The sequence below is a fragment of the Colius striatus genome, chromosome 1 (genome assembly GCF_028858725.1).
Source record: "Colius striatus isolate bColStr4 chromosome 1, bColStr4.1.hap1, whole genome shotgun sequence".
Classification (NCBI taxonomy): Eukaryota; Metazoa; Chordata; class Aves; order Coliiformes; family Coliidae; genus Colius; species Colius striatus.
The window spans coordinates 89,036,987-89,055,655 of record NC_084759.1 but is presented as its reverse complement, the minus strand read 5'-3'; the positions used below and the strand labels follow the sequence as shown (position 1 = coordinate 89,055,655).

The 18,669-nt window shown below is 40.5% G+C and overlaps 1 protein-coding gene across 3 annotated transcripts in view; it reads left to right on the top strand.

Moving 5' to 3' along the window:
* LOC104558680 (amine oxidase [flavin-containing] B) overlaps positions 1-18,669 on the top strand; it is a 53,613-nt gene that overhangs the window by 10,229 nt on the left and 24,715 nt on the right. For 2 of the 3 annotated variants that reach the window (XR_009819098.1, XM_062000300.1), the window contains exons 2-3: positions 9,223-9,317; positions 10,250-10,387. Coding sequence is in view for 1 of the 3 variants with exons in the window: in XM_062000300.1 (XP_061856284.1) it covers positions 9,223-9,317; positions 10,250-10,387 (233 nt within the window). In the remaining 2 variants the exon portion in view is untranslated. The remainder of the gene's footprint in view (positions 1-9,222; positions 9,318-10,249; positions 10,388-18,669) is intronic. The other variant, XM_062000313.1, reaches the window with a different exon arrangement.

Here is an 18,669-nt window from a genome sequence, read left to right as displayed (position 1 = left end):
TTTTTTTGCTCCTTGGGCTTTCTGAAACTGTAATTGTATTATTTTTAAAGTTCTCTAGTGTTGCCAGTGAGTGATACTCATCTTAATGACATTCAGTGCTGCATAGTGAATTAGAGAAGTTAAGGGATTACCTTCATCTCGGAAGCTTATGGATGTGGGTAAAAGACAAAGTTAATAAAAAGCATTGTTGGGTCACAGTATCTCATTGTCCTTGTAGTAGCCCTTTGCTTTTCACAAGTTTTGTCACCCGGACAACTCTTGGAACAATCTACTGTGTACTTCATCTTGGAACAATCTGCTGTGTACCTCATCTTGTGACGATGCAGGAAAATGGACTATTGTTTGTGCTCACCATTTTTTATAGCAATGTGCTGGCTGGCCTGATGTGAGCCAAGTTTCAGATAGTGTGCTGTTTCTGTTGTAGTAATCCCGTTGCAATTCTGAGCATGTCCTTTGAGTTTATAACAGAATAGTATTCTTCACAAGAGCAAAATCCCTTGACCTTTCCGTAATGTGAGGAAAGTTAAAAAAGAAATGCTTGTGTCACCTTAACTCACCCAGATCCTGGGCCATTGTTGATTTTGTTTTTTTTTTTTTTTTAATTTGTTTTTTGTTGGTAGAGTTTTTGTTTTTCTTTTGCTTACAATCCTTATCTGTAACGCCTTACAGGCATTGTTGTCTCAAGCCATTATTTCAAGTCAAACATTTAGATGACTGATGATGAGTGACAGAGGTAAAGGTGACCAATGCCAGGTTCGATCTCTCAGTGGCAGAGCAGTAATCAGATTGTGTTTATTAGAGCAGTCAACACAAACAAAATGAATGCTATTGAACTGCAGTTTCTAACAAAGTAATGCAATAAAGAAACTGCAGAAGACTTGAAGGAGAAAATCCACTGGTGCAAAATGGCTACTTAGCTGCAGATAGGAGCATGCTTTTTCTCTGGCCCTCCAGCCCTTCGATACTGAAGCAATATGCAAACTGTGTTATGCTAATGGCATTGAACTAACAGATGTTTTGGGACATCTCTTAAAAGGAGGTCAGAGAACCCCGAGTATAAGAAAGGAGGAGTTTTATTTTGAATGTTAGAATGATTAGGTCCAAGCAACAGGAAACAGTGTTCTTCCTAACTGATCTAATTTTTAGATGTGAACAACTTACCCAGAGGGTATTCCTGGTCAAAGGAGTGTCTTTCTCCTTCTGCCACAATTTACCTCAACTGCTTGGGGCATATTCCTCTTTATTTCTTCCAGCTGCGCTAGGTCACACACTTTTGACTGTGCTGACCTCTAACAAAGGGGTTCTCCTCAATATTTCTTCTGCAGTGTTAAGACAGATGGATTTTATTTCACTGAGTAGAGTGCAGCAGGTTTAGCTGAGCTCATTTATTTGCTCTATGCATTTTGTATGTGTTCCTGAGCATCAGAGGTGGTAGATAAGAGTTATTGAATGAACACATATAATAGTGAGGGAAGTTGTGTTTCCCATGTGGTCACACAGCTATACCAGCTTCTGTAACTTTATGTAGTTTTTGACAAAGTTGCGAGTTTTTTCATAACATTTCAGCTACTTCAGATTTTATGATTTTTGTGAATTCCCAGTCCCTCTGGTCAAAATGAGACTTAGACTCTAGATGAAGAAGAGGAAGCTGTTACTTTAGAAACCTCAAGATTTGTATTCAAGATGTTAAGTGTCCATGGACAAAGATGATCTGACTAATATTTTTTAATAGTTATGTCAAGAAATACTGGAATTCATTTATCATGGTGTCCCTGAATTCGACTCTTTTTTATTTATATATAAGCAATTATGGTGTTTCCTTGCTGCCAGTCTTGTGAAACATTTTTACATCCCACAGTTTCTCCAATAACCCCAGGACAGAGGACTGTGCTTGTTCTGCAAGCTAAGTATTATGTTATTTTGTGACAGATATTCATATTGAGCCTCTGCTATCTTTGTTTACTGCCGTGGACCTCAACAAGGTGCTCAGGCTCAGCCTCTGTTGCTGCGGGCTGCTCTGCCTGCTGGCTCTGAGTAAAGGAGCATCTGTTACCTGACATCTCTGCAGACAGTGATTTAGATGTAGACAAACAGATTGAGAAAAAGGTCCTTGAGAAACTCATCAGTTTTACCTTTATTTACAAGCTATATTCTGGCAGTTTATTTCTCATGCAGACATGCTTGAGCTTTCAACTGACTGCCTGGAGGATGACTTGCAGTGCAGTTGTTGCAATTTCAACTACACTGGGACAGCTAGGTGTTGGCCCCTACTCATGATGTCAAGGGGGATGCTGTCAGCAGTAAACTCAGACACTGTAGAGCTTGTTTACGGGTGAATATCCAAGTTGCAGAGGCACAACAAAGGCAAAAATCAGCTCTTTTCCTCTTTTAAGTGTTGGATGTTTCTAATCTACATGGACAGGCAATGTTTGTACGCAGAAACAAGGTATCTGGTATCTGTTACAAATACTAAAACTCCCCTGGGCAGTAGTATAAAACATATCTTTGGAGTAAAAATAAATAAATAAAGGACAAGAGAGATAAATATCAGCAAATTTCATTAATCTGAGGAAATCCAGGTGTGAGACACACAAGGTTCTGCAGTAAGACCTGCAAGTACAACTATGATGGCAGCCCTTCTGCTTGCGCAACTTCCAATTTTATTTGGAGAGAGAAATCCTAAAGGTTATGAAGTAACCAATTTTTTGACAGCCATCTTAGAAGCTAGTAAAGGAATGACAGTGGCTTCGAGGCTTTGTCTTTTCTTCCAACGTGAATTTGAAATAATCTACAAATTTTAAATTTTATAATCACATATATGAGATGAGATTTTTTTTTTGTTATAAGGGAGACAATAGAAATGGAGTAACGTGATAAAGGAGTGAATAATACAGAAAAAGTACATCAGGAACTGCTGGAATGCCTTCAGAACGAAACTTTATTGTCTTTATAATCTCTCTGCCTTCAAGTTACCCACCCTGTCACTCATACACTGCAAGGGAATTGGGTGAAATCATAGGATCATAGGATGGTAGGGGTTGGAAGGGACCTTTAGTCCATCTAGTCCAACTTCCCTGCAGAAGCAGGTTCACCTAGATCAGGTCGCATAGGAACATGTCCAGGCAGGTCTTGAAGACCTCCAAGGAAGGAGACTCCACACCCTCCTTGGGCAGCCTGTGCCAGGGCTCCCTCACCTGAACAGTGAAATAGATTTTTCTTATGTTTAAGTGGAACTTTTTGTGTTCCAGCTTCATCCCATTACCCCTTGTCCTGTTGCTAGCTACTATAGAAAAAAGGGATGTCCCAACCTCCTGACACCCACCATTTAGATATTTATAAATGTTAATAAGATCTCCCCTCAGTCTCCTCTTCTCCAGACTAAACAGCCCCAGTTCCTGCAGCCTTTCCTCATAAGGAAGATGTTCCAGTCCCCTGATCATCTTGGTGGCCCTGCGCTGGACTCTCTCCAGCACTTCTCTGTCCCTCTTGAGCTGAGGAGCCCAGAACTGCACACAGGACTCCAGATGAGGCCTCACCAGGGCAGAGTAGAGGGGGAGAAGAACCTCTGTATTGGTTTTCTATCCATCCAAAGAATGACAGAGTATCCTATGAAAAAAATAACTAAATGGAAGAAGACACGTGTATCACTTAGAGATGTATCAGGGATGCAACTTCCAATAATGTCCTTTCTAGTGAAATTTTTGTGGAAATTATGAGGTTTAAAAGGTATTTTGGTAAATTTGCTGATTCCAGGTAGAATCAGACTAGCGTTATAGAATTTAAATAATTTTGGTTCTAGCACAGAAGTTTAAGATTTCCTCTTTAAAGAAAAGAAAAAAAAATCTGGAAATATAAGAAAGATGTTAATGTTAGGAAATGAGGTTGTAATAAAGCTGTTTAATCAAATGGTGCAATTTAAGTTGTTAGCAGATACAGAGATATCAAGCAGGAATGATAGAAGTTGGAATTGAAGATGAAATAATTATTGTATTACATTTCAGTAAGATATATGTGAATGCACACAAATGCTGCACGGCGGAGAGTGATTTTCATGGCTTGAACTTACATTGTAAAATTCTAGGGGAGACAATCTCTCACCAGTATCTCCGAGCAGCTGCGGTTGGGTACCGGGTTGCCATGGTAACAGATGAAGGCTTGCCTGGTTAAACATCCTCTAAGCACAATGGCATTTTCAGTCTGGGGCTTCAAATAAGACCTATCATTTTTTCTTCTTTGTTGTGCATTCATTATCTGCCTATCAAGTCTCTGAGCAGAACTACAGATGAGGCTGCTTAACCATATGTTTTCTGCCATAGATATGCAACTCTCTTGTTGTCCCTTGAAGAAAAATGACCTGCAGTGGAAACTGGACCAAATTATTGTCCTCTGTGAAATAATGGCAAAAGTGGTTGAGCTTTTATATTGCAATCCAGATATGATTCTGTTGAAATGCTCCTGGGGAAGAGAGGAAGGTGCCACTGCGTGACAAATTGTTGTGCACAAAACAGGAGGAATAACAGCATCAATCATGTTTTTTTTATTAATTTTATATTTGAAAATGGCTACTTCCCCTCACTTGTGAGGAATGGGGCAATATTAAAGATCTGCCTTTTGTTAGTGATGTGCAAGAGGCAGTGCTGAAGCATGAAAATTACAAAGGGTTAAATTTCTCAAGAGAAGATTATACATCATGTATGACAGATTTTGCCAGACTTTGCTTCTCAGGCTTCATGTATGTCATCTGGGGCAATCAGAGTATTAAGCACAGAGAGGCTAGTCTGACTCTTGCCCAGAAAAGAGGCTGAGGTTTGGAGGAGTTTCCTGCAGCAATTTTTAGTTTCTGAAGAGCAAACCTCAACCTCCTGCCCTAATATTCATGTGCTGGTATTCATTTCCATTTTAATATGTTTTTGTTGCTGTTGCTCGTAGCTTATCTATTCTTTTATCACACTGGCTCAAAGCTCTCCCTCTGCACCATTGTGTCCTCTTGCTGTTATGGTAACAGTCCAGGAGTCCATTTGGGGTCTTGGGTCCAGCTCCAGTGAACACATACAGGGTGTTTTGGCAGTACTGTGATTCCAAATGTGTGAGATACTAAAACCAACAACATTCCTGTCTGTCAATCTTTCACTGTAATGTGGTATCTGTGACATTAGTCTTGCCTTACCCAGTACTATATGTGCCACAAGACTTAATCTGGTCTTTTGTTGTGCTTTTTGATCTTCCCAAGCCTTTTCCTCTACTTCTTCCACCCTTCTCCCCAGTTACATGTTTGTGATAGGGGAGAGGAGGAGCTAGAGGTTGGATATATTCCCCACCTTTGTCCCTACCTTTGTCAGCAATTATCTATGTAATTTTTCCAGCAGACTTTGGACTGGGACAGAGCTATCATGTAGGTGAGAGAAGGGAGTGGACCACTAGCCCTTGGAAAGAAGTAACTGATCGAATGGTGATTAGTTTGGGATCCTTGTACACTGTAGATTCAGGCTCCAAAGATGCATCCCTCCCCCTACAGATGTCTCCTCTGCTGGAGGATGGGCATGAGGCGGTGAGATACTTAGGGAACCCATTCTCTCCTCAACATTAGTTTGGGGTTTTTTTTTTGTCTTTGCATCTGGAAAGAGTAAACTGTTATCCATCTAACAGGTACAACTGTAAATGTATGGAGGTGGGGTGGGGAGGAGGTGACACCTGCCCCCCCAAAACAGTAGAGAATAAACAGTAGTTAGGTGCAGTAGGATTGAAAAAAGGTGCATTAAGGAAACAAAGATATGATATCTGGGCTGATCACTGTGAACTGCCAGCATTTCAATTGAGTTTAGAGAGCTATTCTTTCACAAACTTCTCTGTCTCTTCAGCTCTTAGGAATAAACCCCCTTTATTTCCTGCTATACTGAAGTGTTTTTTCATTAGATTTTAACAAAGTCATATCTCATATTCCTTAATCAGTGTTGGCAACTGAATAATATTAATTGGTCAATACCTGTTAGCAAGATGAGCCATTGGAAACCTGAAGTGCCAACAGCCTTCAGGTAATGTATTCATTCTGTAAATGGTTAATAACTACTATTGATCCTCTTCCAACTGAAGAAATAGTAGTCTTTTTTTGATTTTTTTTTTCTTTTAACTCATCAACTGTATTTACTTAGGAGTTTTGCTGCCTATTTTTTCCTTCAAGAGCCAATCTCTTTTTGCAGATTGTTTAAAAGTATGGTCTGTGTTTGCATACCATGACCATTTTATATGTTTTATTCTTCCTTGGTGTCTTCAAATATTTGTCAGAGTAGTTCAAGGACATTGACCCAGCCAGATGTTTTTGCAACATGATTTCCTCTGTAAAGAAGTATGGAAAGACTTATCTGTGTCATTACTGGTTTTCTCACTAATATGTGAAAACCCAGGATAGATAAGCCCATGAAGATATAAGTAAAAGCAGGACAGTATCATCTATTAATGGAAACATCTGCTGCCTTTTTTCAGAAAATGTCAAATACTATGGACAGATAAATAGATAGATAAGTCTTCACCATTTTCTCTCTTTACAGGTGGGGAAACAAAGAGCTTAAATAATTTAACGAGCACAGTGCAGCAGGCTCACAGAATCACAGAATCTTAAGGGATGGAAGGGACCTTGAAATATCATCTAGTCCAACCCCCCTGCCAAAGCAGGATCACCTAGAGTAGGTCACACAGGAACTCGTCCAGGTGGGTTTTGAATGTCCCCAGAGAAGGAGACTCCACAACCCATCTGGGCAGCCTGTTCCAGTGTCCACTCACCCTCACGGTGAATAAATTCTTCCTCATGTTTCTTTGGAACCTCTTGTGTTCCAGCTTATACCCATTGCCTCTTATCCTGTCATTGGACATCACTGAGAACAGCCTGGCTCCATCCTCCTGACACCCACCCTGTCTCCTCTTCTCCAAGATAAAGAGTCCCAGCTACATCAGCCTTTCATCATAAGGGAGATGCTCCATTCCCTTCATCATCTTGGTGGCCCTGCACTGAACTCTCTCCAGCAGCTCCCTGTCCTTGAACTGAGGGGCCTAGAACTGGACACAATACGTATTCACTGCAGTGCTGGGAACAGAAACAGGTTCTTCTACTCCCACGCCACTAGGTGATGACCAGCATGTTCTGAAGCACCTTTAGTAGCTCTCATTAACATTCCTTATCTTTTCAGGGCTGCTGTATTTTCTTCATTAGCCTTTCATTCAATTCTGTCATGCTAGCTTTGGCCATCTGCTTTTCCTGCCAGTGCTTTTGCCATTTCTTCCATGGCTACATTATGCTTGGAAAAATCTGCTTGGATGACTCCTGCCCAAAACTCACATGTACTAGGACACAGAGAGGAAACCAATTGCCTTCAGATCGTGACAAGGCAGAGAGCCATAAAGAATATCTAAATTATGATGTATGAATGTGGCTTCTAGCTTGCTTGTGCTGAACTTTATTCAACACATCCTGTCTGTTCAAGAGGATGATGCAACCCTCTAGAATATAACTCTTAGTATCCCACTAGGAATTCACTCACATGTGGTCAAGATAAGAACCTCAGTTTATAGAAATCCTAGTTTGTGTGCTGAAGTAAAAGTTGGTGATCTTAAGAGGTTGAGAGGTTGTGGGCTGTATTCCCTCCATGTTGTGCATCATTTCTAGTTCCCTTCATTCCTATAGCAGCCTGACACACTTCTGACAGGGACTGGCACTAATATTTTCCTCTGCAATATGTAGATTTATGGCAACAGGACTAAAATGGAATATTTCCTCCTGTATTCCCATTGTTGCCTTACTTGGTGTCTCAGCTTTGATAATTGCAAGATAGAAATAAAATTGTATGAAGAAAATGGATGAGGAATGAAACATTTTTGAGTAGACTTACCCATATTTTTAATTCTTGTTGCCACATACACATGCACGTTCTGTTTCATCTGCACTACACTGTATGTTCTCCAGGAGAAGAAACTCGTGACCCGACTCTGTGGGAACTTTGCTAATGCACTGTAAAATATTCAGAGCTGGAACCCAGACAGAGAATCATAGAATCATAGAATGGTAGGAGTTGGAAGGGACCTTTAGAGATCATCTAGTCCAACCCCCCATGTACACAAACTTCAGGAAAACTTTTGAAATATAGTCCTAATAAAACTTAACTTCTCTCTTTTTTTTTTTTTTTTCTTGGAGGGGTCACAAAAGAGGACATACTTTTAAAAACCTGAAAACTACCTTTCTAAGTTGTTTTCCTGGATGCATGACTACAACAAGTGCTGGCTTATAGCATCAGAAGAGCTGAGCATGTGGTGCAAAAGGTGCACAGCACATGTAATATATGACCACAAATGGTTTTAATACATGGCTTCAGTTCCATTTCATGATTATTGTTTGGCTTTTTTAAATTTGGAGAATTGGGTGGTGAAAAACCTAATGGAATTCAACGAGGGCAAGTGTAGAGTCTTGCATCTGGGAAAGAATATCCCCATGTACAGTACAGGTTGGGGAATGAACTCTTAGAGAGTAGTGTAGGGCAAAGGGACCTGGGGGCATAGTGGACAGCAGGATGAGCATGAGCCAGCAACGTGCCCTCATGGTCAAGAAGACCAATGGCATCCTGCGGTTTATTAGAAGGGCTGTGGGCAGTAGGTGGAGAGAAGTTCTGCTCCCCCTCTACTCTGCCTTCATGAGACCACATCTGGAATATTGTGTCTAGTTCTGGGCCCCTCAGTTCAAGAAGGACAGGGAGCTGCTGGAGAGAGTTCAGCGCAGGGCCACAAAGATGATGGAGTGGAGCATCTCTCTTACGATGAAAGACTGATGTAGCTGGGACTCTTTATCCGCCTTAATGTTTCGAAGGGCCGGTGTCAGGAGGATGGAGCCAGGCTCTTCTCAGTGATGGACAATGACAGGACAAGAGGCAATGGGTACAAGCTGGAACGTAAGAGGTTCTAAAGAAATACAAGGAAGAACTTCTTCACTGTGAGGGTGAGGGAGCACTGGAACAGGTTGTCCAGATGGGTTGTGGAGTCTCCTTCCCTAGAGACATTCAAAACCCACCTGATCTCTTCCAACCCTTAAGATTCTCTGATTCTGTGATTCCTGGCAAAGAGTTTGAACGCAAAACTCAGGGCTTGAATGGATAGCTATGAATGTTTATGTGTCAAATCACAAAAACTGTGGGGTAACATGTAGAGAAGTATTCTTTAGTCATTTTTCTTTCTGTCTTTTAGGTCTTTCAGCAGCCAAACTACTGACTGAGTCAGGCTTGAATGTGGTATTGCTGGAAGCCAATGATAGAGTTGGTGGAAGAACTTTCACCGTAAGGGTAATTATCACCAAATCTGTTTATACTACGTACATATAGTATATACTATACATGTGTATAATTATACATGTGTATATATATGAATAGTTTACACATATTACAGGAATCATTGTACATAAATGTATTTATTTTCCCTGCTAGAGGACCTGAAGGTGACAAATTTGCTGATATTGTAGCAGCAAGAGTAGGGAAAGACTGGCATGATGGTGGGGATGAAATGTTTCCTTGTGATCTGCAGGCTCTGGAATCATCAGTCCTTTCCTCTGGAAGAGAGAATGTGTTTAGCTAAGTTTCAAAATCATTTTCTATGGAGAGACACTGGAGAATTCTCTATGAAAAACTGTCTTTGAGGCCAACCACACCGTGAAGAGCCTGGAGCCGAACTATAACAAGCCCTGTGAGGTGTGACACGGACTAGAGGAATGGCTGGGAGCATAGAACCAGCATCTCTCTTGTCACTCCTTTACCTTCTGCCTTACTGTGACCTGGGAGACCCCTTCCCACTTACCTTAGAAAGTCTTACCTGTGCTGCTTCCCAGTACAGTCTGTTTGGGTGAGAGTAGTCTGTTTTGGTACAGTCACTTGGCAAGATGTCTTGACTGAGCAAGAACTGTACAGGAACTCTGTCATTCTCCCTGTCTGCCTGACAGACTCTTTACTCTCAGGTTTGTTAAGGCTGTAATGTAACAACAGGCCAACTAAGCTGGTTATGAACTCCCTATCTGAGACTGTCAGTAATTGCCACACCAAGACTCTACCAAAGAGTCAAAAGTTTTCCATGGGGAGAGGAATCTTAGCCACAGTGCTCTGGGAGAGTTTCATTTGAACAATTCCTCTGGATTGCTCTTATAACTTGTGTGCTGTTTACAAAGGGCTTTTTTTTTAACCCTTTTTTATTTTTTTCCTTTTGTGTGTTGCATGTGATAAAGTAGAATAAGCAAGTTAAATATGTGGACCTTGGAGGAGCCTATGTGGGGCCAACACAGAATCGTCTCCTGCGGTTATCTAAAGAGTTAGGAATAGAGACGTATAAAGTGAATGAAGAGGAGAACCTGATACACCATGTCAAGGTAAGATGCTCTCAAACATGCTGCTGTAGACAGGCAAGTTGTAGTGATGTCTCATTGTTTTTCCTTGTGTGCTACACTGGAATGTACCTAAATAGGTAACAATTCTTATTATCCTGACTGAAAGAAAGGTGATAGGTTATCTAGTTTTGCTGATGGGGAAACTAACATGTGGAGTAGCAAAAGACACTGTAGTAGTAATTGCAAAAGGCTCTGGGAATCAAATGTCCTTGTGGATGCAGATCTAAATGATCTGTTCAAGATCTGAAACAGGACAGCTGTGGCAAAGCTGTTAAAAAGCCCACGTATTCTCAGTATTTGTACTATACTTTTTCTAACAAGAGCATCCTTGCTTCTTTCCTTATATAGGACAGTGTTGCACTCCCACAGAAAATAAACTTTCTATGCTAGCCCTGGGGAAATTAACATTGAATTTTATTGTATGCTTATGAAACACCATTGCCAATGACTCACAAAATATTTATCAGGTAGTACTTGGTGTTTGATGGAAGTTTAAAGAAAACATTGACTGATTTTAAAACAGCAATAGAGAAAAGGTATTGGGTCATGTTTTCCAAGATTTTTTCCACTCAATTGTTATAAAAAAGAAGTGTATTCTCAAAGTGATATTGCTGTGGTGACTATCCACAGCTACTTCTGCTGTGGTAGAACTGATGGGTACATCAACACTATTCTGTTTCATGTGCCTCTGAGATCATCCTCAGAGCCAGACTTTCTGCTTGTTCACACTCTTTAGGCTTCAGTTGCTGGGACGATCTGTCTTTCCCTTGACCACAGGTGTCTTATCTCATGAGTTACCAGAGGTTGTACACAGCTTTTTACTATCATCTATGGATACCCTTTAGCCCAGGATGGTGAGTCAAGTGGTGGTGTGAGTCACCTCTCAGCTTTCTTCCCCACCCAGCACTCATAGGACCTACTGGCATTCAGGGATGTATCCCAGGCTGGCAGAGAGGGGCATGCCTTGGCTTTGTCTGTATGCTGGATGTAGAAAAGGCCTTGGATTGGGACACTAAGGCATCTATACATTAGTATGACTTCTATCCAGAAGTGGGACAAGCCACTCTGCTCCTGGAAGCATTCAAGCCATCCAAGCATGGAAGCATAGGGTGCTTGCTACTTTGATTAATGTCTGCATCTCTGTAAACAGATCCTTGAGGGAACTGTGAGGAAAGCTGAGGGCCTGGGATTGCTCCAGCACTCAGATCTACTGAGAGGTGCTCTTAGATGACATGCTATGTCCTTTCATATGTCAGAGTGATGGTGTGTCTATGGCAATTTGCTGCAGGCAAGTGGCTCAGTCAATGGTGGCTGGCACGTGTGATATTGGCAGTTCACCTTACATAGAGCCATGGAAAAAGCTGTCCTGGAAGAGACCCTTGAATATTCCTACACAACCCTGTGCTTGAAGCAGTGTTTACTCATTAGTTACGTCAGGTTGCTTGTGGCCATTCCCAGTCAAGCATTGGAAGTCTCCAAGGAAAGAGATCTCACCAAGGTGCTTTGAAAGCAGGCTGAGAGCCTGCCAGTTGGATTCAGACAGAGTTTGTAGGCTCAGGCTCCCAATGTGTCTACCCATAGGAAAGCTCCTGAAGAGAGGAGGGAGAGAAGTGTGTGCCAAGACTCTCTGGTAGCCAAGCAGGAGGTAAAGGGAGCAGATAGTTCACAATGAATAGTATCTCCTTTGAATCTACTATTTTCATTTACTTTTAATGTTTTAATTCCTTCTTCTGTGTTTATACAACTGTGGAGAAGTGTTAACACAGTTAAGAATTACTTGCAGTTAAATAACTGGAAGATGAGCACTATGCAGAATCACAGAACAGTTTGTGTTGGAAGGGACCTTACAAATCTAGTTCTAGCCCCCTCTGCCATGGGCATGGACACTTTCCCCTAGACCAGATTGGTCAAATCCCCATCCAACCTGTCCTTGAACACTTCCTGAGATGGGGCATCCACAGCCTCTCTGAGCAACCTCACCGCCTTTACAGTAAAGAACCTCTTCCTTAAATGTAATCTAAATGTATAGTTTTTCAGTTTAAAGCCATTATGTAGCAGACATACGCTTTGTTATATGGCCAATTCAGTGTAACAATCTTCAGCCTTTTGCGTTTAAAGTATCTGTAATACAATAACTTACATGTCTCTCACTTTCAGCCATGTGGCTTGCCCATGCTTTCCCTGCAAATGGACAATGCTTTCTTAGGCACCTTGAAATCTAGGTGATATTCTCAAGACATAGCTTGCAAACCAGATTCCAAAATATACAAAGGTTTGTAACCCATGTGTGAATTGGAATACACGTGCTGATCCAATCTTTGTGACTGTGGCCAAGTATAATTAAATTCTGAACCCAGAGAAGCAATGAAACCTAAAGGTTTTAATTCTACTCTCACTAAACAATCAAGCATCACAGTGCATCTTGTAAAATCAGTGGCTGTTTTTACGTATACCCAAAGGCAAAATCAAACCTTTCATAGTTAATTAAATTCATTTTAGAGGCTTTTTAATACAAGTAATATATGCAACTTCTTTGTACTACAAAGTTAAAAGAATGCATTTTGTTGATCTCTGCTAATTAGGTTTTATCAACTTTATTGGGTTGTGTGGTTTTCTCCCCCTTTAATCTTTTTTAATGTCAGATTCTATTGTGAGATTATTTTTGGTCACACACACAATATGTGTGTGATATTTTCACAGAATCTCAAAAATATATTTCTTGCCCTACATTTTTTTTCTTTCTCTCCACTTATTAAGCATCCTTTTTCATGATTTTTGAAAGCAGATTAGTATGTTCTTTTCATTTGTTTAAATAATAGTTCATCAGCCTTAGTGAGAAAATTAGTATGGCTCTGCAAGTAGCCTTTGGTAGGCGAATTGCTGTCTGAACACCATTGCTTTTCAATAATGTAGCTTCAGTTAGGTTCATAAATCCGGATTTAAGAAGCAAAAAAAAGCAGAACTGTCTGACAAGTTGTCATCTCCTTACAGTCCTGCTGTTGTACTGATAAAACACTGTTGTACTGCTGTTGTGATGTAAAACACTTCTTAAAATAACATAGCTTTTCCTTAGTTGCCCAAGAGAGGATTAAGGGCCCTACCTTTGGTAGATAACGCAACTTTTAACTGGTGGTGTTTATTTTTCTCCCCAACATGACAACTTTTGTCTTAGACAAACAAACCAAAATATATAGTCCAGGTAACTTTTACTCTGGAAAGAGGAGTTGAAATATGAAAACATGTCAATTATTGTAAGGGTTGAATTGTCAACATATTTGCTTTGGTAACTCAGTTTGGGACTGCACGGAAGGGAATTGCAATAGCCATGCAAACTTCCTACTTTTGAAACACAGATTTACTGATGTTGTCAAATGGGACACAGGTTCCTTTGCTAAGTAAAGTAACTGTGGAACTGGTTTGATCTGCGACCCTGAATATACATGAGGAAACATTTCTTTATATGACTAGTTTGCCAAATTAATCCTTTTAGGACTTGATTCTTTCATAGACAGTAAGGATGATCTACTCATTGCATTTTTGCTGATGGGGAGCTTGCATGAAAACCTGGCAACAAGACTCCTGACTGGCTAAGTTAGACCAACAAAGCTTGTTTCTCAAAATATTGTCATTAACCTGTAGTAGATTTCCCTGTTGTCTTTTTTTTTTTTGCCAGATATTTTTTCCACCAAAACTTTCTGTAGGGTAATTCCATGATCCTTCCTGGAATTTCCACAGATTATGGCAGTGCTGCTAGAAAGTCGTAGTATTACTCTTTTTAATCTCGGTGTTGTCTTAGTGCGGACTTTGGATAGTACTAACACCTGGCTTACGTAGCTGGCTATTTTGATGCTTTGTTGCACCTGAAACATTCCTCATGTGGTTGTAATTAAGGTAAGTTCTGTTAGTTGTTTCTTTAGCATCAAAAGGCATGCTTGACATCATGTGCATCCAGGGGAATCTTTCAGGTTAAAATACTAGGTGAAAAATCCCCTTAGTCACTGGACAGGTTCTTGGCAGTGACTTGCCATATCTCATCACATCAATGGTGTTTCATCATAGTAGATACTCATCTACAAGCAGTGCTGGCTAGAGGTGTCTGGGTGCATGTTATGCCTTCTTTGAGTTTAGCACCACTTTCATACAAGTACAATCAGCATCTCTGTGGAGAATGATAATCTAAACCCTGCCTGCAGCACATCACTGAAGGTGAACATTTAGTTTTACACATGCAGTGCTTTTAACTAGGACCATGAATTTGCACTAATGTTTCCTGGTTACATGCTGATCCACAATAGATCCACGGGGAAAAAAAAATTACTGCCCTCAAGGGTGCCATTCATTTTCAGGACTATTGTGCTTATTAAAATGCAGTTTGATTTGTTCTTGTTCATGAATAAAAAATGTGGTAGTTGTATTGTATTGGGATTTAATTAGAAGCTGGCTAAGTGAATGCTGTATCTAAAGTTATAGAATTCCGTGGTATTTCTTCTGTGATATCAGTGATGCACTGAAACTAAGCAATATGATTTAAGCTTTTGATCTGCTTCTCAGCAAATCTAAGAGCAGTATTTCCTGGCGTAGCCTGCAGTAGAGAGCGTAACAGCTTAGATGGATTTTTGAACAACTAGATAAAAGTGCTTTCTTTTTTCTTTGTGTATCTTAATTATTGAGTGCAGTCAGAGAATGAAAAGGCTGTGAGATTCTCAGTTGCCATCAATTTAAGCAAGGTGAAATGTCATCACATCTTTTGGGGTTTTCCCTTTTTTTGCCGACATTTTGTAGGCAGGAACTTGGGGAACTGAGAAGAATACATATGACTTTTTAAGAAATTGGGCATCTGGTATCTTGAAAAGGAAGCCAAATATATTCAAAGATGCTTGAATTACTACAGAGACTTGGTAGTATTACTTGTCATTACTGGAATGCAGATCTATGTTGTTTTAACTCTAGATAGAGGATGCAGCTATTCCTGCTATGAGATGCCGTGTTATTAGTTACACTCACTGGTAGCCTCAAAAGTGAGTCTGAAGATGGAATAGGCTGAGATTGGTGAAAGCATCTTCCAGACTCCCACAAGGAATATCCTCCATTTGGTGAATGAAGAGCAGTTGCTGGCAGAAGTATAGCAACGGCTAGTCTTGTTTTAGTCTTGTTGGACCTTCCCTGTAAATAAAGGGGCGTCTTCTCTTGTGTTTGTGCCAGCCACCTGGCAGTAATTGCAAGAAGGAAGTTTGTAATTTGTCCTTTTCAATTAAAAGATGGGTAATATTTGGATTACAGCAGCCTAAAAGAAGCAAGAATATACACAGCAAATCTGCAAACTTATCTCTTTCAAAGGAGACTGTAAAGCCAGGTCTTGCAAGGGATGTTTATTAATAAAAAGATTGACTGGAAGACTGGCAGCTGTAACTTAAAAGTATCATGAGGCTGGAAATCGTAAGCAAAAATGTTCTAGAAATAAAGTATGTATTTCTTACTTAAATGTGAATGGAAAGAAGCTTCCTTAGTCTTAGACCTCCCAGACCTCAGGTCTGGGACACAAGACACAAGAGTCTTAGTCCGAAAGACACATGCTGTTAGATTCTGTGGATTTAAAAACAAACAAACAAACAAACAACACAAACCAAACCCATCTCTGATAAACAAAGACAAAAGGATAGTTTTCTACAGGTGAGCAGATGAGAAACGTGAGTATCTGAGACAGATACAGAGCAGAGCTTGAAGTGATGAATTACTGTTTCTCATTTTCTTTCTCACAACTTTGCATCTTACTGTTTCTGTGCATGAATGTGTTACTGTGTTTCTGTGTTGCATGAATGACATTACTAGAATTTGAAGCTGCGAGAACAGTGTCATATACCAGTGCTGTGAATCAGCAGAGGGCACTACGTGCCTATAAACCTATATAACCGTGAATTAACATTCAGAGTGACATCTTGGTGAAGTTTCTCCAAGGTTTAGACAATTTAGTTGCAGGAATATCTATGCTCATTCAGTGATACAGAGAATGCACCACACTATCTCGTTTGGGTTTTTTTTTTTTTCCAGTGACAGCTGACTGTATTTCTGAGATGTTTATATAGTGCTGTAAAAAAAACCAAAACAAACCAACCCAAAAACCAACCATGGATCATTGGCATCAGGGGCTTCAATTTACAATACTGCATCCCACTTGGGTGCTACCTGGGTATATAATGTTTAGGGGAGCATTCCAACCCTACCATTCTATGATTCTATGAAGTTGTCTTGTGCCTGCAAAACCAAACTTTATCCTGAGGTCCCACTCTGCATTGAGATACTCATGATATTTCCTGACAGAGGGTGTACATTCTCAGCTAACCATTCATCCTCTGCCACTGTCACAGAAGAAAATACTTGAAGTCTGGTCACTATTGACCTCTCAAGTGCTGCGACTGACATTCATGGAACTACTGATATTCAGTTGCTGTGCTGTGTTTTTCTCTCACCTCTACAATAACTCCTTTCTTATGTCAACTATTTGACCTGAAACAGGGCTGAAGTATGCAGAAAGTTTATTCCTATACTGTTTATGTCATGTGGATTCAGTGTAACTAAGCCAGACCTTGGTTGATGTGAAACAGATGCATGATAAAATCTATTGGGAATTATGATATTTGGGACGAACATTGAGTTTCTCATTTCCCTATTTGTTTATTCCTGAGACAGCTGAGTCACGTGAGTTTCCTCCTGATACTTTCAGATTCTTCATTATGCCCATACTGCAGCAACAGCTTTTGTAAGCAGCAAGTGGCCCATACAATAGCAACTAGACCTCCAAGTACTGATACTGTTGTTCTGCTTTTGGAAGTATTGCAAGTCAAAACATCACAAAAAAACCATCATGAAACAGTTACTGAAAATACAAATATGCTTGTATTAAATACCACTAAGCCCTAAAAAAAAAGATAAGTACTTCTGAGTATTATTGATACTGGTATGAAATATCATGTCAAATGATCAGAAGGGCTGGATATTATTGCTGATATTATGTTGCTCTGATCTAGGGATAAAAAATATTTGAAAAGGAAATGTTTTTTGCATCTTGGGCAATATTTTTCATCTGTGTCTTGTTTTTCTTTAGAGACTATATGGCAGCAGGGGAGTGTGGAGAATGCTATTCCCAGCACTATGATAGAAATAGGCAAATTTTGCCTAAATATCAGAAAAGGTTCTTTTGTTTGTGAAAGAGAAAATGCATCAGAAGTAGGGCTGAAATGTTTCAGTTTGTTGGGATCTGCTCAGAGCTGTGTGTTGCTGTTTTTGTTGTTGTGTAAAGGCTAGTCTTGCAGTCTCTTCTCAAATACAATTCTAGTTGACAGCTCCTGGATTTTGTCTGTGTAGAATCATAGAATCATCATTTTGGTTGGAAAAGACTTTTAAGAACGTCAAATTCAACCATTAACCTAACACTGCCAAGGCCTGTGCTAAACCATATGCTAACACTGCACTGAACCATGTTCCTCAACACCTCGGCTGCATTTACTGTGAGGGTGACAGAGTGGAACAGGCTGCCTAGGGAGGGTATGGAGTTTCCTTCCTTGGAGGTCTTCAAGACCCGCTTGGACACGCTCCTATGCAACCTGGTCTAAGTGAATCTGCTTCTGCAGGGGAGTTGGACTAAACGATCTCTAAAGGTCCCTTCCAACTCCTACAATTCTGTGATTCTGCAATTCTATGTCTTTTAAATATCTTCAGGGATGGTGATTCCACCACCTCCCTGGGCAGCCTGTGCCAGTGTCTTAACAACCTTGTCAGTGAAAATATTCTTCTTAATCTCTAATCTAAACCTCCCCTGGCACAACTTAAGCCCATTTCTCCTTGTGCTATCATTCATTACGTAGGAGAAAAGACTGAACCCCACCACACTACAACCTGCATTTAGGTAGTTATAGGGAGTCTTCATGTCTCCCCTCAGCCTCCTCTTCTCTAGGCTAAACATCCCCAGCTCCCTCAGCTGTTCCTCCTAAGATTTGTTCTCTAGACCCTTCACCAGTTTCATTGCCTGCTCTAGACATGCTCCAGCACCTCAAAGTCCTTCTTGTAGTGAGGGACCCAGAACTAACACAGTATTTGAGGTGCAGCCTCACCAGTGCCAAGTACAGTGGCACAATCACTTCCCTGGTCACACTATTTCTGGTACAAGCCAGGATGCCACTGGCCTTCTTGGCTACCTGGGCACACTGCTGGCTCATGGTTAGGTGGCTGTCGATTAACACCCCAAGGTCCCTTTCCTTTGGGCAGCT